The following is a 22,446-nucleotide window of genomic DNA, read 5'->3' on the forward strand; positions in this document are numbered from 1 at the left end:
CCTTGTGCAAAAGATAGAATAGAAAATCAAAATCCTTAGAGCATATGAGCTCAAGCAAGACTAACCCAATACACAAAAACGGAACCCCAACCCCTAATAGACAAACGAGGAACAAACAAAACTCGGTAACAAACTTATAATGGGGAACCCTTAAAGAAGAGCCCCTCACCCCTTTTTATAGTCCGAGGAGGGAGGGGTTCTTCAATGTATCTATTGAGCCATAAGATTGGAGATGTCCAACAAATACTTAACACCCCTCCATGTACAAACACGAACTCTTATGCATCCTTATCACACCCCCATAATGTAACCTATTGAAACAATCATGTTCTATCTTTTGTTAGTATTCATCTTGGATATGAAAGAGAGAACCAAGGGAGATAATGAAGTGTTTCCTTTAGGCATTTATACTTATCAAGTAGTCATCAAGCTTCTGCAAGAAAGACAACACTCGTTACCTCTAGGTTCTCAAGAAAACCATTTCTTTGTTTGCTCATGCGAGAGTCAATGGAAGCTTAGTCGTCACCGCCACCAAAACTACTGCCCCTCCTCGTAGCCTTGTTAAAGTGTTATGGCTTCAGTTAGAGCTTGTCGTAGCTCTTCTCGGAGGGGATTTGGCAAGAGTAGGCAACACAATGCCAAGTGTGGTTAGTGTTTGATAGTTTCCCCTTGAGAGCTCGTTCCTCTGACGCTTCAGTGTCCTACCTACACCACAATGAGGGGATGCCACATGAGTAGGCACATGATTTGGATACATATGGCTCACGTGTATGCATGCACACACGAACACACAAGACGCAAGGTAAGACATGAGGCATGGACGCAACCACAAGGTGCGGAGCAGACATAACGAATCTCGGGACATTTGGACACGCTCCGCCCACATATCGAGAGTGTGCTGATCACACACAAACATACATATATTTGAGAGCGTGTGACAATCAAAATAAGTAAGTAAGTAAGTATGTATTGTATATATGTATGCATTTCCTTTCATAGTACGTAATATACTCGAATGCATTGGCAAACATTCTGTTCATACGAATTCAAACGAATGCGAATGCTATTAAAACATTCTTGTGTTTTTTTTTACCCTTTTTACCTTAACTTTCTTACCTTTAAATTCTTTCTGGACAACCCGCAATAATAAGGTCTTTGATCAAAACCAACTGCATGAAGTTAACTTTTTTAAGAAATCCCTTAGGCAAAATCTCTATTTGATTGTCTGCAACTTAGAGACATCACATTCCGAATTTACAACCTTTACTTTGAGTGCTTTTAAGCTCTTTAGTGTCTAATCGACACTTCTATATTTTTCTTTATTCTTTGTGGGTTTTCACCTCATTTTGAGGTTTCCCACTAGTAATAAAGGTGTTACTTAAAAAAAAACCTTAAAAGTAAATAAATCTTATAATAAAATAATAGATACAATTTTATACAAAAAGAATGGTATTTACCACACTTCGAGGGTGTTTACCATACTCGAATGATGTAAACATTCGCGAATGCGAATGCATCATCATACTATGTTTTCCTTTCATGAGTAGCGAGTGTGTGGGAAAAAGAAGCACACGCACAAACCAAAGACTTCATTCATGTTTCTCTTTTCTCTTCTTTTCTCTTCTCTGAGAGAGGGAGAGGGAGAGAGGCCGACAGACTGTGCGTGCGGGGTGTCGATCCATTCCCATTCGCGCAGAGCTATCGATCCATCGATCCATCGATCCATCGATCTTTCTTCTTCTTCTTCTTCTTCTGCGGCTTCTTCTGCTGAAGTCTTTCTCCCTCTGCAGAGAAGAAGAGATGTGGATGTTCTATGCGATCGGTTTGCCTCTGACCCTCGCGATGGTGACATCCACCCTCAGGTATTTCTCTGGACCTGACGTCTCTCCATACGTTCTCTCTGCAGTCGGTTATACGTGGTTTTGCTCCGTCTCCATCATCGTTCTCGTTCCTGCAGACATCTGGACGGTACTTCCATTGCTCCCCTCCCCCATATCTAAAAACTGTCTTCCTCTTCCCTTTCATTTCTTTCGCCAATTGTTAATTAAATAATTGCAAAAGAAATGAAGTTATTCTTTAAATTATACTTCTGTTTGAAGTTTTAATGTGTTGAATTTCTCTCTCTCTCTCTCTCTCTCATTTAATATTGCAGATTTTGTTAATCTAATTTATTTATTTCTCAGAAGTTTTTCGTGCTATCTGATATCAAACCTTAAAGGTCTTGTTTCGGATTCATTTTTTCTGTCTGGAAAAATGATATTTTTACTGGTGTTACACTAATTAGTGTTTACAGATCTAATCTGCATAGTTTTAATTTGTAAGAAAATAATAATTTTATTGCTCTATTATGTTGATCATTTAATTTTTTTATTGAATGAAGTTTCTTTTCTATTGACATTTAGACTCTTTCAAATGGTAGCAATTCTGGCATTGCCTTATTGTGGAGTTGGTCTTATTGGAGCACTTTCTTACTCACCTGGTATGCAGATTTCTTGGACATAGGCCTTTCTCCTTTTTCGTTTATCAATGAGCTCTTGAAAAAGCAGTAGAATAATATTTAATTATAATGCAGATAAAGCGAAAATCATGAGAAAATTCTCTAAATTGATGTCAGTTTAATAATAGGAAACTACTTTTGTCTTGACGAGTATGTGGTTTGCTTTGACGTACAATGTAGAGTCGTTTGGTACTTTAGGTAGCATCAAAACTTCATGTGATAGTGCTTCATTATAGAATGGAATGCTTAGGTCCAATGAAAATCATGAGAAAATATGACAAAAATGTAGGAATTTAATAATAGGAAAGTATTCGCACATGGTGCATACTTCAGTGTAAGGCTACTAGTACCTTAATAGTTCTTCAAAGAGTAATAGCTAGTACCTGTTATCGCGAAGATTCGCGTGTGCGTGTGCTACTCGAGCGGGACCTCCGGGGTCTTGGACCGGGGAGGACGTTCACCAAGTTATCGAGAAACAATGTTACCCTTGAGAAGATTAAAAGATTGATGATTATAAGAAGAACAATAAGAAATATAATTATAAGAAGAATTTTATATTGATGATGATGGTGATGGTGATATCACATATTGAGCCCCCCCTTACACAAGCCCTAGTAGGGTTTTTATAAGTCTCTCTATGCACAAAACCATGGGCTTGGAGCCATGGTTTTTGTGCACTCGGTTTTGCTTGTGACATGCACAAAACCATGGGCTTACAACCATGGTTTTATACAGTTGTTTCCTATGGAATTCTGAATATGAAGAGAAAATATACAAAAATCTAAAGCACTCAATAGTAGCTCTAGTGGTAAGTTAATTGTCTCCTATCTTGGAGGTGCAAGGGTCAAATCTTGCTTGTACCACTCTATATGTACTCAATGCCACTACCGTAGGCTTATTTATTTATTTATTTTCATATTTGCAAGTGTTTGTGTAATGTGCATGGAACCACACTTTTTCACTTTTTCTCCCACTAGACACGCCACATTACGAGACTGTTTTTTAGTGTGTAATGAGGCTTTAGTAGATTAGGTGGAAGTCCTAATGTTCTGGGAAAATGCTTTGCTTCTCGATCAAGTTTCCTTTTCTTCTATGAGCTAATAGGGAGTCATGGGAATGTTCGTGATTTTATAGAGTTTTGTTGAATATTTCTATGTTTCTATCAAATTGTTTTCGTCATAGATATTTCCAACTGAAATTTTAACCACAGTTTACATGACTGAATTCACCCTTTTGTGAACATTGGGTGAAATAGGTAGATGCACAAACTTAAGATTAAACATAAAAATTGACCTCTGTATAAGAACAAATCCAAAAGAGAACTATGTCAGTACTAAAGGAAAAGAAGATATAAGTCACTGTCCTAATGATAGTCTAGATCCGACCATAGTATCTATGGTGGATGCCAAATTCTACAGAGCTCTCTTGTGTCATCCCTTTGGGGTAGGAAACGTCTGTTGGTTTGTTAGATTAGTCACCCATCTATCAGGAAATTAATGCAGTTTGATATCTATAGTCTAATGCGAGCACAGGGAAAACAAAATTTTAAGGTCCTGTAATAAGTGCTGTGATTCCTCTTAACCATGAAATCTTTTTATTAGCACATCTTCTAATCAGTAAGGATTTTGGAAAGTGTTGTGTTTTATCTCTTGTGCTCTAGGTAAAGGGAGTTGATCTCATACGAATGATCTGTGCTATGTCATCATTAGATTGTCATTGAAACCTGGGCCATGATTTCACAATTGTAATTGGAATGCTGAATCAGCAACATATCACTTCAAAAGCACAAATATTTCTAGCTCTACAAAAGTATCTACTATTTCGCTTTGGCGTTAGACCACTTGACCTTTTAACCCAATATGGAGATGAGAAATTTTACCAGACCTTGCATTCCACTTGGCCAAAGGATCTTTCTTGTGTACCTGAACGGAATTTTCCTAAATTCAGCCTTTTGTGTCCTACTTGCTACCACCTTTGACAAGATGTACACAAATAATGGAAATCAAACATAGACTTCGTCAAAGCACTGACCTAGCACCCCAAGAAGAGGCACCACTGGTAACTCTCCTCCATGAGTTCAAAGCTGTGTTCCCATGGAGCTATGCCAAAGGTGTGCTGCCAGAAGTAGTGATGCATACCATCCCTATGCAAGATTGAGGGAGACATGTTAGACAATGCCCAAGGCTGATGCACCTACAATATGCTCAGCAAGTGAAAGATGATTTAGATAAAATTCTTAATACAGGCATAGTCTACTCAATAGAGCTCACCACTTGATAGTCCCAAGAAGGAATGCAAAGATCTGCATATTTTTGGATCTCGGGATTGTAAACAGAGCCGCGATCCATGATAATTATCCAGTCCATATTTTGAGCACCTCTTAGGGAGGATTGCCAGCAAAGAAGCATTCAGTGGTTCTCTGGTCATAACCAACCAGATCATGGTGGCACCTGAGGACCAACATAAGGCAACATTCACCACTGAGTTTGGCACGTATGCATATAAACAAATGTACTTTGGTTTGACAAGAACCCTTCAATCTTGGTGATTGCCCGCATGATAATGAGCAAAGAATCAGTGCATCACGATATATCCCCAATAGCTTGGATAAATGTGAGGATGATTCTGTCGCGTGATATAAATACAAATAATGCAAAACCTCCATTCCAATATAGCTTGGATAAACATGAACAAAGTGAAAAAAATAGAGTGATCTAAGCTAATATCATTGAATTTGATAATAAAAGAACATGGGTTGGTTCCACTCTTTTGGCAAGAAGGTGGTTTATTATTAGGCACTCCTTTTACACGTCATAGGAAGGATTGATCATTAGTTCTTATATGGATGACATCTATCTTATGGGATCTCTATTGTGATTGGGTAAGTGAGGACCTCTTTACATTATTTAGAGATTGAGCTAGACAAATATACATACAGATCCATTAAGAACCGCTCTGCCAATTGTGCCATTGGTGGGTGCGATCGAAGGAGCACCATGTTTACCATTGTGCCATTTTTGGTGGAATAAGGGGAAGATACTTCTTCCTCTTCAAACAACCTTTGGCCCATTTGCAAGATAAATGATGCTTGGAGCTGTTCTAGCTACTAGTACTCAAAATGGTTTACAAAGGATCAAATAATAGCAATTTGTTGTGCATGTAGGCCTTGACCATCTGGTCCATGGCCTTGCCACCCTTGTCATTGATATATAAAGGCCATCATGACTAGCACTGAAGGTGTTTCCCTCACCTTAGGAACCTCTCCATCTAGGATAGGGACATGTTTGAGATCTTTTGAGGCAGAAACTTCAAATATCAAAGTTCAGAATCTTAAGTGCTTAGTGAATGAGACCTCTTTGGTAACTTAGATGTTGACATATTTCGGTAGTGATGTGTGTGAACACACTTAGGACAGTGATGTGTGAACACACTTAGGACAATGATGTGTGTGAACACACTTAGGACAACAGGGGCATTTTTTCCCTCTTTAGGAGGTTTTTTCCCCCTGTGTATATATACTCTCATAACCCTAAAGTGGGTAAGCTTTTTGGGATTCAAAGCAAGAACCCAACAGTGGTATTAGAGCCAAAAAAGCGACATTTGAGCAGCAAAGCAACGGCTCTCATACGTAGTCCGTCTGTGCCATATGTGGTGGCATTTTTCTGCTGTTGAAAAAACCAATTTCTGCGTGTTTTCTTCCTCTGCGCAATTTCAGTTGTGTTTTTTTTTGCTTCCAAGTCAATTCAATCCTAGAAAAAGCTTCGTTGATTCTTCCAAGACATTCCTATAACCCTCAGAAATCAGATTTGCTTCCCTTTTCTCTTCACTTGTTCATCTTTCAAGTCAAAGAGGTACGTTATTCCCTTTTATTCATTCAACAATCCATTTTTTACATCAAAACGTGTTCAGTCCACGGTCGTGGTTGAGAGCAATGATGTATTTCGGATGCTTGTTGTTGAGGATAAACTGGATGGAACAAATTACCCTCTCTGGGCTTATATGATGCGCCATGTATTAGTAGCAAAGGGGTTGTGGAACGTGGTTCAAGGGGCTGAAAAAGTCATGTTGTTGAGAACACAAATGTTGATGGTACTGATTCTGTCGAGGATGTTGATCATCATGCTCATGCCCATGCTACAGTTTTTGTTGTACCAATTGCAGAGCAACTTCGTTGGGATGGTAGAGATGCTCAGGCACATGCTTTGATAGCTTTGTCTGTGAAACGTGCCATTATTCCCCATATTTGCTCTTGCAAGACAACAAAGGATGCTTAGGATACTCTTACCACTTTGTACCAAGCAAGAAATGAGGCTTGTGTTGCTTATCTCCGAAAACAATTGGAGAGCGAGCACATGAATGAAGGTGATTCTATGGACAGTTTTCTTACAAAAATCAAAGATTTAAAGGAACAATTAATTTCTGTTGATGAAATGATACCAGATAGTTCACTTGTGCATACTGTTCTAAATGGTCTTCCTGATTCATATTAGAGTTTTGCTTTTACTCTGCGTTTAATGATGAAAGGTAATCCCAATGCCTTATCATTCGAGGAGCTAGTCTCTGTTTTGTTATAGGAAGATCAGTCTAGGCAAAACAGGTCTATTATGCGTGTTGCAGATCAAGCTTTCCTAGCTAGTCAGAAGGGCAAAGGTAAATGGAACTCTTCTACTAGCAAGCAGAGATTTGCTAATAATTCACAAGTGAATGAAAAAAACAAGAGCAAAAACAAAAGCTTTTTTGCAAATATTGTATAGGAATTGATCATATTATGAAGAACTGTCCAAAATTGGCTGCAAAAGAGGCAAAGAAAAAGGAGGCAAGACTCGTTGTAGAAGTCTTTGCACCAAAAACAGAGTCTGCAAATCTTGTGCAGAATGAAGAATGGGCATTTACTACTGTTTGTAGTTTTGACCCATGTTCATTTGAACAATGTATGTTTGTTGTACAATCAAATGTTTGGTACTTCGATAGTGGGGCAACCAAACATATTACCTCGCAACGCAATTTCTTCACTTCATTGGAGCCTGCCCCTACAAGGAATACTATCACATGCGCCAATAACTCATCTTATCCAACTATGGGTGTTGGTAAGATCATTTTGACTTTTGCTGATGGTAGTCCTTTCATCTTGTCAGATGCTTTGTTTGTGCCAGGGATCAAGAAAAATCTATTGTCAGTTTCCGCATTAGCCAAGGTTGGCTTGGTTGTTAAATTTGTTGGTGACAGGTGTATGGTTCATGATCTATCCAATGGGGATGTTATTATTGCTTCTGGCATTTTATGTCGTGGGTTGTATAAGCTCGTAGATTATGAATGATCTATAAATGATTCAGCCTGTGCAATACAAGATTCTCAGGCTATTTCAGATGCAAAGATTTGGCATGCACGCTTTGGTCATCTGAATTTTGCAAGTTTGCTTCACTTGCAGAAATTTGAAATGGTGTCCTCCTTGCCCAAACTTGAGGCACCTCGAAAGCATGTTTGTGAAGGTTGTATTTTGGGCAAAATGCAATGTTCATCATTTCCAGAAGATGGTTTAGTTAGAGTTTTGCAGAAATTGCAGCTTGTTCATAGCGATGTTTGTGGTACTATGTAGGGGAACTATCTTTATTTCGTGACTTTCATTGATGACTTTTCTAGGCATGCATGGTTATATCCATTGAAGGCAAAGTCCGTAGTGTTTCTGTGCTTCAAACAATTTCTAGCTTTGGTTGAGAATTTGTTAGCATGTAAAATGGGCACCCTCCGTTCTGATCGAGGGGGGGAGTATATGTCTTCTGAGTTTAATGCATTTCTGGCTGAACGTGGGATAAAACATCAGTGTACAGTGCCGTATACACCTCAACAAAATGAAGTTGCTGAAAGAAAGAACAGGTCACTCATGGAAATGGCGAGGTGTATGGTCAAAAGTCAGGCCTTACCACATAGTTTTTGGCTTGAGGCTGCCATGTGTGCAGCATATGTACTCAACAGGTGTCCCACTAAAGCACTGCACTCTATCACTCCATATGAAGCTTGGCATGGCCAAAAGCCATATGTTGCTCATTTGCGTGTTTTTGGTTGTTTGGCATATGCATTAGTGTCTAAACAACAACGCAAAATATTGGATGATAAAGTAGTGAAATGTATTTTTGTAGGATACAATTCTGAAAGTAAAGGTTATCGTCTGTATCATCCACAATCTAAACACATTTGGTTAGCCGTGATGTTGTTTTTGTGGAGGATGCAATTCAGCCACTTCTTTTATGTACGATGGAGACATCAGTTAGTTCCAGAGATGTGTATGACACTTTGTTGCCTCTGTTTACAAGTGGACAGTTAAGTGTTGGCCCACTTGAGGCACCTTCTCAGCCTTTGGAAGCTACTCATAATGATGCAGATCATTCTATTTCTGATGCAGACTTACATGATGCACTTATTAATGAGAGGGCTGATATAGAGGAGGCAAAGACTGTGCCTAAATGGCTGTTGCAGACTTTGCGAGGCAGTAAATTGGATTTTCCATTGTCATATCGTATTCATTCAGGTTATCATAGTGCTTCTTTTGCATCAGATTGTTATGCTATGGCTGCCTCTAGTCTTTACGATGAGAATGAGCCTGTTTCTTTTGATGAAGCACAAAATTTAGAAAATTGGTTGGCTGCTATGCAATCAGAATATGATGCTATTATGAAGATTGGTACATGGTCTTTATGTGACTTGCCTCTTGGCAAGAAGGCTATTGGCACTAAGTGGATATATAAGCTAAAGCGTAAACCTGATGGAACAATTGACAGGTATCAGGCTAGGCTTGTTGCGAAAGGTTATGCCCAAGAAAAAGGCATTGATTTTGATGAGACCTTTGCGCCCACCTGCCATATGACTACTGTTCGTAGCATCTGTGCAATTGCAGCTCATCGTGGTTGAAATGTACATTAGTTGGACATTAAAACAACATTTCTAAATGGTGATCTTCATGAGGAAGTGTATGTATCCCAGCACCGTGGTTTTGTGCAGAAAGGGCATGAACACAAAGTGTGAAGATTGAGAAAGGCATTATATGGCTTGAAGCAAGCCCCATGTTCTTGGTGTGAAAAGATACATGCCTATTTGATTGCATTTGGGTTTGAGAATAGTCCAACTGAAAGCACCTTATATGTAAAGCATGCTGATGATGTATTTCTGATCATGGTTGTGTATGTCGATGATATGTTGCTCACTAGTCCCAATGAGAAGCATATTGGGACTTTAAGGCTGATTTACATGCCTCTTTTGAGATGTCCGATTTGGGGCATTTGCATCATTATTTGGGCATTCAATTTATGCAAGTTGATGGTGGAATAGCTTTGTGTCAATCGAAATACATTGATGCATTATTGCAGCGTTTTGGCCTTGAAGACTGTAAACCTATTGCCACTCCCATGGAGACAGGTTTACCTTTCAGCCTTCATGATGCTGGAGATGCATTTGATGTTGTTCTCTATCAGCAAGCAGTTGGATGCTTGATCTACTTATGCATAACCTGACCTGATATTCTGTTTGCTGTCTCTCAGATGAGCAGGTTTATGCATTGCCCAGGAGTTAAGCATTGGTAGGCAGTTAAGCGCATCTTTTGCTACTTGGGTGGTACCCGGTCACTTGGGTTGTTTTATCCCAAGGGGGGAACACTACCGCCATACCTGCATGCTTTTTTTGACTCTGATTGGGCTGGTTGTTATGACACTCGTGTGTCCACAAGTGGTTTTTGCTTCATGCTTGGTAGCTCATGCATATCTTGGTCAAGCAAGAAACAGCCTACTGTGGCCACTTCTAGTTGTGAGGCTGAGTATAGGGCAGCTTTCACAACTACAATTGAGTGTGTGTGGCTCAGACGCCTTTTAGCTGATTCGGGTGTTGGTCAGTCTTCTGCCACCACCATCTTCACTGACAGTCAAACCGCAATGGCAGTTGCGAGGAACCCTGTGTTCCATGCTCGCACTAAGCACATTGAGGTGCATTATCACTATGACAGGGAAAGGTTCTCCACTGGAGAGATCAGTTTGGCTTATGTGCCCAAGCAAGAGAACATTGCAGACCTCTTCACAAAGGCTCTGCCTAGGGAGATGTTTGAAGCTTTCTGCAAAGCTTTAGGCCTACTTCCATTTGTGGATTGATCTCTATCTACATAGCTTGGCACTTGCTTAGCCATGAGTGCTACCTTCTTGTTCACCGCATCACTCCCAAGGGGGATTTGTTGACATTTTGGTAGTGATGTGTGTGAACACACTTAGGACAGTGCTGTGTGAACACACTTAGGATAGTGATGTGTGAACACACTTAGGACAATGATGTGTGTGAACACACTTAGGACAATAGGGGCATTTTTTCCCTCTTTAGGAGGTTTTTTCCCCCTGTGTATATATACTCTCATAACCCTAAAGTGGGTAAGCTTTTTGGGGTTCAAAGCAAGAACCCAACATTAGATTCAGTTATATTATTTTAGTTTATTGTTCTCAAAGATGAGACAACATTTCAAGATTTAATCTGTCGTTTGGGCTGATGTGTAATTTTGGCTTCTTAAAAGACATTAATATATCTTTCTTCTTCTTTTAGGATTCTTGCAAAATCTCTCTAGTATTCAAAAGGTGATCAAATTATCTACAGATCATCTGGTCTTTATTTTTTACCAATAACTTTGACCTTAGTTCCCTGACAAGCCCTCGTGTCAAGAGCATCTCTTCTTGTAAACGTGTAAAAACTGGATTTTCTCATGTGATGGCTAAAACTTTGCATTTCTGACCTTCCAAACTTCATGGAGCTGGTGAGTACTTTGTCATGGCACTGGGACAAGGATGCGATCATCTTCAAAGAAGGCATTGGAACTGTCCATTGGGGATATACAGAAATTGAAATTGAAACAAGTTGGAAGATTTAATACTTCCCTTCGATGCAAAGTAATGGAATACAAAGCCCACCATGCAAGGTAGTAACTTAGAAGAAGAATTATGCTTAGGACTGTTTTTGCTAGAACTCCAGATACATAGAGAGTTGTTGAACAATAATTCAACAATGGCAGCTTATTAGCAAAGAGCCACCATGACTTTCTTTTGCATCATCACTCTTCATGCTACAACTCAATGAAGGGTTAGACGAGTGAGGTCTCGAGTCTTGACCAGGACTCTCTCAAGGATTTATAATGAATCAGGCAATAGCAAGATGTTGTGCACATAGGCCACGACAATCTGACCATGGCCTTGTTACCCATCCCTTTCTTTAAATGTCTCTCCATTTTGGAATTGGCCCATGTTCAATATTTTTTGAAGGCAGAAGTTTCAATCGAACTAAGCTTTAAATATTAACTGCTTAGCTAACTAGTTTCTTTAGTACCTTACATTTAGCTACATTTTTTTTGGTTTGTTGTTTGCAAAGGTGATAAAATTTTAAGATGTCATCTCTAGTTTTGTCTCATAGGCCATTTTATTCTCTTTAAAGACGTTGATATATCTTTCTTTCTTTATTCTTTCTGTAGACGTCCTAAATAGCAAGTTTCAAACTTGGTTGGTTATGAGATTTCCTGTAGGCACCATTGAAGAAATAATGTAACAACATATTTCTACTGTGTTTGGGGAGTTTTGCCTAAGTATTTCTCTGCTAGTATCTCTTTCATTGTAAGCAAAATTTGGTTCAAGTAAATGTTTTTACCTTAAAGAAGCGGTCAAATTCATGATTCAGGTAAAACTGTTGGAAGAACTTGGAAATAAGCTGCAAGACATTACCTTTTGGTTTGTACTTTTGCAGCATTCCATTTTGCACGTGATGTTGAGTTTAGCAGATTTTGGAGATACCCATTTGATCTAGCTCAATTGCAACCTATAGAGAAGGTTATGATAACCTTCCTCTTTTCTTTCTCAGCAAATCCTCATCATCCTTGTTATTGACCAATTATGGCTGTTATCACCCGTCGCTAGAGTTGCTTCCCTGCTTCGGGTATAAGTTTCAGTTCATCTACGTTTTAAATGTTTAGTGCTTACCTGACAAGATTATTTTCTACCTTAAATTCTCTAATCCAGTTATGATTATTTTGGTTTGTTTTTCTCAAAGATGAGACAAAGATGTAATCTCTCATTTGATTTCATCATTTTGGCATCTTAAATGATAAAATATCTTTCGTTCAGCTTTTTGCAGTAGTTTTTTTGTCCATTTGAAATTAGATGCATCTTTGTGATCATTTTAAAGGAAAGGAAAATCTTGGTAGTTGTACACATACATAAACAAATATGAACTATATGTGGCTAGAAATGTGGAGGGAGCTGATGTTAGGTGTAAAGGCCCGTAGTTCACAAATTAGGTAATTATTCGTATATGTGAACACATTGTTCACCTGGACAGGACATCTCCTTTTGTAATGTGAACACACCTCTTTCTTTGTAGGGTTAACTAATATAATAACCTTTTTTTTCTTGTGTACCAAATTCCAATCAAGACGGTTGGGTACACCCAAAAATCTGTATCTCTACTCTCTGTTTGCTGAACATCATCCCTCAATAGCTGCTCCCTGAAAATCATGCCTCAGGTAACTACTCAGGTGTTGTCTTAGTGGTGACTTCGAATTTAGGGGGGATTGATTCCCTCTGCTATTTAGTCTGGGACCTGGTAGAATGACTATGGAACTTGGAGCCAGCGTGAACAGATGCCATTGCATGTCTCTTCTTATTTACAGTGCTGATTGATATTTATATTCTGATTAATCAGTAAATTGCTTTTACCATGCAGTTATATGCCATTGGTTGCAGGTGGACTTAGATCACGCAGTTCTTAGCCATTTCGAACCTTCAGTTGTGCAGTTATTTATCCTTGGGTTATTTATTTCCAGTTGAAACTGTAGATACAGATTTACCAGCGGATACCTGGTGCACCAGAATGGGCAATGATTCCACTCGTGCCATGTTTAAGGATCTTGTGCTGGAATCACCTTCTTGTTGCCTAAGGTTCTGCTCACATGCTCATGAAATGTGATGTGCTACTAGTCTATTGGCTTTGCATGTTGGCTTGCCACTGATATATCTCTTGCAGAGTATTTCTCTGGTTACAGCATAAGAAAGGTATGCATTTATTCAATGAGGGGGCTTCATTGGACCTTGTCTTCATGCTCACCACTACTAGATACTCTAGACATATCTTCGATGTATTGGCTTTTGAGGAGACAAATCATTGTCATAGGCATTTTTTTCTGCACAGTTGCTACTATTACTTTGTGGTGTATTTGGAAGAGTTGTTCCTCCCACATTCCAGTCTTTGACTTGGTGAGGCTTATTCCACCTTGGAGACTCCAGTGTATGGTGGTGTGAGCTTTTTCACACCTTGAGGAGATATGGGATGCTTCCGTTGGATCAAAGCAGCAGAGGAAGGAAAGGGGAGGCTTTTCTCGCCTCCTGATGAACTATCAACTTCTTTTCAAATTTTCTGTTGGAGATATTAGGAAACATAATTATTGCAAACATAATTTTCTGTACAGCTTCTAGTATTTACTTTGTGGTATATTTGGAAAAGTTGTTGCCCTCGCATTCTAGATAGTGATGTGGTTAGACTCATTCCACCTTGGCAGAGGAAAGGTGTGCTTTCTTCACCTCCTGGTGGCATTATTGACTTCTCTTTGGTTCATCTCTTGGGGACATTACTTGGCAGTATTTACTTTGTGGTATATTTGGAAAAGTTGTTGCCCTCGTATTCTAGATAGTGACCTGGTGAGACTTATTCCACGTTGGCAGAGGAAATGTGCAATTTCTTCACCTCCTGGTGGTACTATTGACTAGCAATGGGCACGATTTTGGTTCAAACCGAACCGAACCGTTAAGCCATAGTTTAACGGTTTATTGGTTCCAAAAAAATTTAATGGTTTGGATTCTTGATAAGCGGTTCGGTTCGGTTCTAAAACTCGACTTTATAGGTTTACAGGTTTGGTTTAAAGGTTTATAGGTTTTTGGTTAACTTTTGTTTTTTTACCTTAAAAGTTTATTGATGTAATGGTTTAATTAATGGTGTTTTATTGATTTAATTAATTTAACTTATTCATTAATAAATTTAATAAATTTAACTTAAATGCTTATTTAATTTAATGTATTTTTGTTTCTTTAGATGTTTAACTAGTTTGACTTAAGTGGTTAGGTTTAAATTTTTTATTAAATGGTTCAGTTTGGTTTCAAAATTTCCCTAAACGGTTTGGTTTAAATACTGAGAGTTCATAAACGGTTTGGTTTGGTTTTGTTTTAAATAAACGGTTTGGTTTCTTTGCCTTGAAACCGAACCGTGCCCATTGCTACTATTGACTTCTCTTTGGTTTGTCTCTTGGGGACATTACTTGGCAGTACACTCTAATGCAGTGGTTTATTCTGCACTGATTCCACCATCATTGGCTACTTGTGTATAATCATCATAATTAAGCTGACAGCCCTATTTTTCTTAAAAAGTTAAAGAATAACTGTATCTTTGTGCATCACGGCATCCCCTTTCATATCATCATACTTTTAAATGCAGGCTTATTGTTCCACTTCTACAAGGATATGAAGATGCTGGTGATTTCACTTTTTCTCAGAGGTTCAAGACTAGCATCCGAGTCAATCTTATCTTCTACTTGAGTGTAGGATCAGTAGGGTTGCTCGGGGTTGCCATCCTTTTACTTCTACACAGGCTGCAATGGTAAAAACTTATGATTGATAGAATTATGTTTAATTACAATACATTTTCCAAACTCTTTAATATTTTGGCTTTTGACAGTTTTTTATTACCATAATTTGTATTTCTTTCTTTCTTCCTTTCTCTCTATTTGGTCACATAGGTCATTTTAGCCCTGTGAAGGCATTACTATAACTTTTCATTTTTCTACTTCTCCTGTGTATTTCTTACACACAAGCAACTGTGGCTAGTCTTTGTTAAGCATGTTTTAACTATCTGCAACTGATATTTAAAATGTGAGCTATTGAACTCTTATTTGCTGATAATATAGATAATTAGCAGTTTGTTATTGATGTACCTAATCTGTATCGGATTAAGTGGGACAAAGCAGTAATTAGATAACATTTATAATTCGTTTATTAATATGCGTTGTTTATTTATGTATTAGGAATCGTGTGATGGGACTTGCCATTGCATGTTCAAACACATTTGGTCTTGTTACTGGTGCGTTTCTCCTTGGGTTTGGCCTTTTGGAAATTCCACGTACCATTTGGCGGAATGCTCATTGGAGTTATCGCCACAAACGACTTTCTCATCAAGTCGCTAGAGTGGCAGTAAGCCTTGATGAGGCCCATCAAGAATTGTCAACTGCAATCGTGGTATGCAAACATGCTACCATTATGAGAGACTTTTGAAATTTTGATGAACTGATGAAGCATGGGAGGGAAGACCTGCCAACTTCACAGTTTTTGCATTGTTACATTAGCTAATTTATTCTGCAGGTTTGTCCTATTTGTGACAATTTATGCACCTATTCCAGATTGCTCAAGGTACTTCAAATCAAATGTCGAGGAGGGATCCTTTACGACGATACATGGATGTTATTGACAATATACTTGTCCAATGGGTTTGTATATTTCGTCATTGCAAAATGCCTGATGGTAGTTAATGGAATTTACAGAGCTACATGTTTGTCTCATGTGGCAGGCAGAGGAAGATCCCTCTTTTAAGCCTTCTGGTGGACGGATGGGAGAAAGTGATATGGATTATGATGCAGATGAAAAATCCATGGCAACCCTTCGTCGACGATTACGGAAAGCCCGCTATTCTTACTGCCGCTTCAAGAGGTGATTTGGAGTATTACTTTTGAATTGATGAAATAAAAAATTTATTGTCCTATACTTAACCTGTATTTAAGGTGTCTATAATTTAATAACAAAGTAATTTATTCCTTTTTTGGAGCTTATGATGTATAAACGTTGTTTCCTAATTAGATCAACATGCCTCCCAAGTAAGAATGGGCTTAGAAGTTAGTAGCTAAAATTTTAGTTTCTTTGGTCTGGGTTAATGACGTGAGTACCTTGTACTAGAAAGCTGAGTATTCTTTAAAACTATCTTTACAAGTAGGATCACTAAATAGGAGAGGAGCTTATTTATTTGCATTATCCACCTTTTCTTTTCCCAAGAAGAATTCTGATTCTGGTCTTGTTACCCATGGTTGATTGTTCTAGGAAGTAAATGAATAACACATCATTGGGCTCGAAACTCATTTTTTCTATGTAGAAATTTCAAGGCATTGAACTAATATTGTTTTTAACAGTGAATATACAATGCGTGTTCAGGAGGCACTGAAGTTGGAGGATACCATAAGAAATTATGAGAATGGTAGCTTGCAAAACTGGTATGTATGTATATATTCATAGACACAGGTAGAGAATAATTCACACATTCTGGAAAGCTTCGATACTTGCTTGATTACCTCATATCAAAAGTTCCATTGCAAGTTTTATTGGCAGTTATGTTATAATGCAATAGGCAAGAAAATTATTCTTGCTTAAGTGGTTGTGTCAATCAAGATAGCTTATCATGAAAATATTTAGCGTGCTGTTAGTTATGGTTTGCATATTGCATGAATCACTGTATGTGTACTCTTTTAGCACCTAGTATGGGCATGTAAAGATCGGAAGGTCATCTAAGGAACTATGGTTCATTATTAGTTGGTTGAAACTTATCATTGCAGAGCATACCAGCATATAATAATATTCTACAGAATTAGGTTTCCCTTTGTGAGTGGTTGGTATAGTTCATACTCTATGATCCACAAAGGGATTAATTGTCAACATAAAAAGATTGGGTTTGCAAATGCTGAGAATTGGACCCCACTGCACGGGTCAGTAAAACGTGCTTCATTACAAACCTGTTTTCAACTAATTATTGCAGGCGTTACATTTCTAGCATGCATAAACCTCGAACAGGACAATTGATGCAATATTTGGATATTGGAGGTAATATTTTGGTTTTTACATCTATTGGTTTTCTGAATTTATGTTATTGTAGGAATCTGAGCTACTATCTTTATGTCATTGGGAAATGTAAGTTTGCATTCATTATATCATTAAAAAATGGAATTTTCTCACTCTCAACTGAATGAAGATGGAAAATTTAAGTATAACTAAGATTTTGAACTGATGACTTGTAGCTTCAATTGGTATGGGCATCGATCATGAATATAGAAAAGACACACATACAAAATGCTAGTTTTATCTCTAAATCAGATGAACCCATGGTATGCAAATTATAGATTATGTGTTGTGCTTTCACAAAAATGCCATTAATGAACGCAAAATATGAAATATGGGCAATCTCACAACTAGCAATGGGCCCGGTTTGGGATCAAACCGAACCGAACCGTTAAGCCATGGTTTAAAGGTTTATAAGTTCCAAAATACATAATTAAATGGTTTGGTTTGGTTTTAATGATTAATAAACAGTTTGGTTCTGAAACTGGGGTTTATCGGTTTATAGGTTTAAGTGGTTTGGTTTACAGGATTATAGGTTTTTGGGCTAACTTTTTTATCCCTTCAATGTTTATGTAATTTAATGATTAAATTAATGGTTTTTATTGATTTAATTCAGTTAACTTAAATGTTTATTTAATCTAATGGCTTAATTAATGCTTATTTATTTATTTAATTTATTTAACATAATTGCTTATTTAATTTAGTGTATTTCTATTTATTTAATTTTTTAATTAGTTTGGTTTAAATATAGTTAGGTTTAAACTTTTTATTAAATGGCTCAGTTTGGTTTCAACTTTTCCCTAAACGGTTTTGGTCTAAATAGTTTGGTTTACTTTTTCTTAAATGGTTTAGTTTAATTGCTTGAAAGTTCATAAGCGGTTTGGTTTGGTTTTTGTTTTATATAAATGGTTTGGTTCAGTTCAGTTTGGTTTCAAGGCAAAGAAACTGAACCGAACTGAAACCGAACCGGGCCCATTGCTACTCACAACATTGTTTTGCTTTGATATATTGAGCGTTTGATCCATTAAAGCAATATTTCTAGTATACACTGAAGTGGATGCTCGTCATGGCTGAGTTTTTGCTTCTTTGAACCACATTTTCTATTACATCGTCAACACACATGCATCATAATCTATCAGAAACGACATAATATGTAACATGAATCATAGTGCATCAGATCATTTCTGGATGTGGCATCAAAGCCCTTTCGTAAATGGAGATTTATCTTTCTGAAATCCAAATTGGATTTTGTCTTTGTATCATGGCCAGAATTGTATTGCATTCATTTATCAAATTCTGAAGGAATTTCCTGTATGAAACGAATTTCCTCTTGCAGCTGCAGGGAATATCTATAGAAATGGACCGATGGCTTAAATTTCTAGTTATCCTAATTAAATACCATGTTCTTATATTCAAGAAAAATGCTGACTTTGTTTTAGAGAAGTTCTTGCTGAATAATTAATGTTACCTGATGTGATAGGAGCTCTATTCCAGATGTTCTCTTATCTGTGCACAGTTAAAATATTTGCTAAAACTGATCAAATGTGGTATGCATTCACCCTTACTATTTTTATGTTTTTATGTTCTTGCTGAATAATTAATGTTACCTGATGTGATAGGAGCTCTATTCCAGATGTTCTCTTATCTGTGCACAGTTAAAATATTTGCTAAAACTGATCAAATGTGGTATGCATTCACCCTTACTATTTTTATGTTTTTATGTTCTTGCTGAATAATTAATGTTACCTGGTGTGATAGGAGCTCTATTCCAGATGTTCTCTTATCTGTGCACAGTTAAAATATTTGCTAAAACTAATCAAATGTGGTATGCATTCACCCTTACTATTTTTATGTTTTTGTAGAATGGATATGGGAGTGTGTCCTTAAACAATATCTTCAACTGGCCCTTTCAGTAACATTAGGTGTGATGAGCTTTGCCCTTCTGTTTGCTGAAGCCACACTACTTCCAAATGTGGATCTCTCTCTATTTTCTTTGTTTATAAAGGCAGTGGGGAAGAAAGAGATACTTGTGCAGGTATAACTGCAACTTTTATGTGTACCAGTACTGCCATAGAGGTTCTAACATATGTTTTTGTGTGAGATGCAGACAATTGCATTTATTCCTTTAATGTATATGTGCGCATGCACATACTTCTCTCTTTTCAAGTTGGGAATGTTCACTTTCTATTATCTGACACCAAGATACACAAGCTCTGTTAGCTTGCTGATGATATGCTCGTATGTATTGCCGATCAGGATTGTTTTGTTATCTTGGTTTGCACTCTAGTAAACTAACTTGTGTTATGGTTTAATTAGAATGGTAGCTAGGTATGCAGCACCAATTGCATACAATTTCCTTAACTTGATTCGGCTTGGTGATGGTGCTGAGACCACATTTGAGAAGGTGGGTTATCAATCATGGGAGCAATTGAATGTGATTCCAAATTGAATTCTAGACTACTCATTGTCAAAGGTACTGTTTCAGAGAATGGGGAAGATGGATGATGCAGCACCCTTTTTCAATGATCACTTCAATAAGATATATCCTCTATTTATGGTTGTCTATACTATCTTGATTGCAAGTGGTTTCTTTGATCGAATCATAAATTTCTTTGGTAGTTGGCGTAAGCTTTTGTTTAAAACCGAGAGTGAAGATGATGATGGGTTTGATACATCTGGCCTGATTATTCTTCATAAAGGTCAGTAATATTTCGTCACAAATTGATTATGGCATATGCATATTTCACTTAAACAACCAGTATTTTATAGAAAGGGTATGGATGGAGGAAGGGTCTAGTATTGGGGAGAATGTAGTACCTCTTGCAAGGAACTTCGGGAACCTTAGTGGGGATATTGAGGCAGAGGCAATTTTAATGGTACGTGTTTAATGTTATTATGAGCATTTTGTTCTGGGCCCAAGCATTATATTTTCATCTGCCTTTGGTTTCAGAAATCAGCTGCATTCAAAGGGAAGGATGAATTACCATCTCAGTCTCAAGCAGTATTTGACAAAAATACCCCAAGGGCCAATAGCAACATCAACTCAACACACAGAGAGGATTCCCGCAATGCATATTTAAATAGGAGTTCTACTGCGGCCAAATATATTTCTGGGAAAAATAAATTGCCATTGACTACTACAGAATCAAGATCACATCTAACGAGTACTGATTCTAGTACAATTAATGCTTATACTGAGAGGGCAGATACTGATACTACTGGCTCAAGATGGGATTATTTCAAATCAAGCTTTCAGGATCTCAAGTTTACTCTAGCTGGCAAAAGGTTTGCGCCCTTAAGACAATTTGATGAGTCTCATCCACCCAAGCCCCAGTCTTCTTCAAGTGAAACTTTGGATTATATTTTTGAGAATCTGAGACGAAAACCTAGTGATCGAGATTTTGATGATGGCACTATGGATTTGAACCTTCTAGATTCTTCTACTTCAAAGTAGTCCGACATCTCTTCATTTTTTTCAGAAGATTCAGCTCTGATTAGTGTCACAAAGATTTGATGCTTGTCTCCAGCCAGTTCTGTGTTATGACAAAGGGAAGATGGTTTAACAAGAAGCTAAACTACAATTTTTGCTGCGCCAAATACATTCTCAAAATCCTGTATCAAGTTGTCTATACGCGCAAATCCTTCGAGAATGGGATCTATATAATCTTGTTTACTCCAACACTAAACAAAGCAAACACTATTTATACAAGATAGGAAGGAGAAATGTTTCTCCTGTATATCATTAACTTATGAACATCTTGAACCCAAATGTGAATAATTGAAAGCCGAGGCATGTGTGGCAGATACTCTCCATTTAATTATAGTGTTGTCATTTGCAAGTTGTTTTTAATTTGCTTATTTTTTTCGAAGGTAATAGGTATGGTTTGGAAAACGGGGTCTGATGGTTGATGCACAATATTTTATCTTTTCAGAACTGAATTTTCAGTTTTGCAAAGATCAAATGAGTACCCTACACATCCAATTCTAAATGTGGGATGTAGAGGGTACTCATTTTACAAAGGATTGATAGTATTATTCTTGTTCAAACTTTGTTCATCCATGCTACAATATGGAGTTTTCATGTGAATGGAGAAGAATAAGCATGGATGTTTGGAAAGGCTGTGGACATGGATGCACAATGTATATATATGGCTCAATTTAAGAAGGCGTTTGTGCATTAACAAATACAGATGTAGGTGGGCAATCAAACTAGTAAATTGTACATTTTGAAGATGTACAGGCATATTCAAACTCGTTTAGTCATGGATTTTTGTAAAGAAATTATTACCTAATAGGTTTCTCAAAGAGATGCTCTTATTGGCATTTGGGAAGATAGCATTGGTGCAAGATATCAATCCTTGGCAAAATGATTACCCTGTAGATACGATATGTATATATAGATGATGTAATGGCAACATGCCCTGTCTTTGTTTAAGTTACAGATATGATGCGGATATAGAGGATAAAATGGCAACAAACTCTGAAATAAATTGATCACATGAGGTGAAGATGGATACATGTAATAAACAGTTGCACTAGTGCAAAATGATCTCCCATCTTTACTAAAGGTAAAGATATGATGTGAAATATACAGAATGTAATGGCAAGATACCGTCCAATAAATTGTGAATATGAGGTTTATGCAATTCATTTTATATGCGTTTTTCTATTCACATGCCCTATCTAATATCCAAATCTCAAAAAAAAATCTCACATTTGAGTGCAGAGTTTGAAACAGCTATAACTTCTGCAATGCACAGATGGGCTAGATTGCAAAATCTCCCTTTCAATCACTTGATAATTTTTTCTGTTTATGCATATATTAGAGGATCCATAAAACTCAGGTTCATTAGTTAACAGAAATACAATTCCCATCTTTCAAACAAAACGTAATACATACTTCACATAAAGGGCATTGGTGTTGTGAGATCATTATTGCTGAGTATCAACATAAAACCAGCAACCAAGACAGGTATGAAATAGAAGTCTTATTTGATCTTTTCATTACATCAAATATCC

At 37.4% G+C, this 22,446-nt stretch overlaps 1 protein-coding gene and 1 pseudogene across 1 annotated transcript; both read left to right on the forward strand.

The window, feature by feature from the left end:
- Positions 1–1,624: 1,624 nt before the first annotated feature.
- Positions 1,625–21,248, forward strand: LOC147854919 (LMBR1-like membrane protein). The gene is made up of 14 exons (XM_087331067.1): positions 1,625–1,968; positions 2,403–2,479; positions 14,990–15,151; positions 15,576–15,786; positions 15,948–16,034; positions 16,115–16,254; positions 16,728–16,808; positions 17,348–17,412; positions 19,290–19,462; positions 19,535–19,665; positions 19,744–19,831; positions 19,913–20,126; positions 20,197–20,303; positions 20,378–21,248. Exons 1-14 carry the CDS (start codon positions 1,801–1,803, stop codon positions 20,879–20,881), a joined length of 2,208 nt encoding a protein of 735 aa, XP_087187193.1. The 5' UTR covers positions 1,625–1,800; the 3' UTR covers positions 20,882–21,248.
- LOC147854920 (secreted RxLR effector protein 161 pseudogene) lies at positions 9,898–10,629 on the forward strand (annotated as a pseudogene).
- Positions 21,249–22,446: the final 1,198 nt, after the last annotated feature.

The sequence above is a fragment of the Azolla caroliniana genome, unplaced genomic scaffold (genome assembly GCF_043228905.1).
Source record: "Azolla caroliniana isolate FFs.n. ecotype wild unplaced genomic scaffold, voAzoCaro1.0.p SCAF_15, whole genome shotgun sequence".
Lineage (NCBI taxonomy): Eukaryota > Viridiplantae > Streptophyta > Polypodiopsida > Salviniales > Salviniaceae > Azolla > Azolla caroliniana.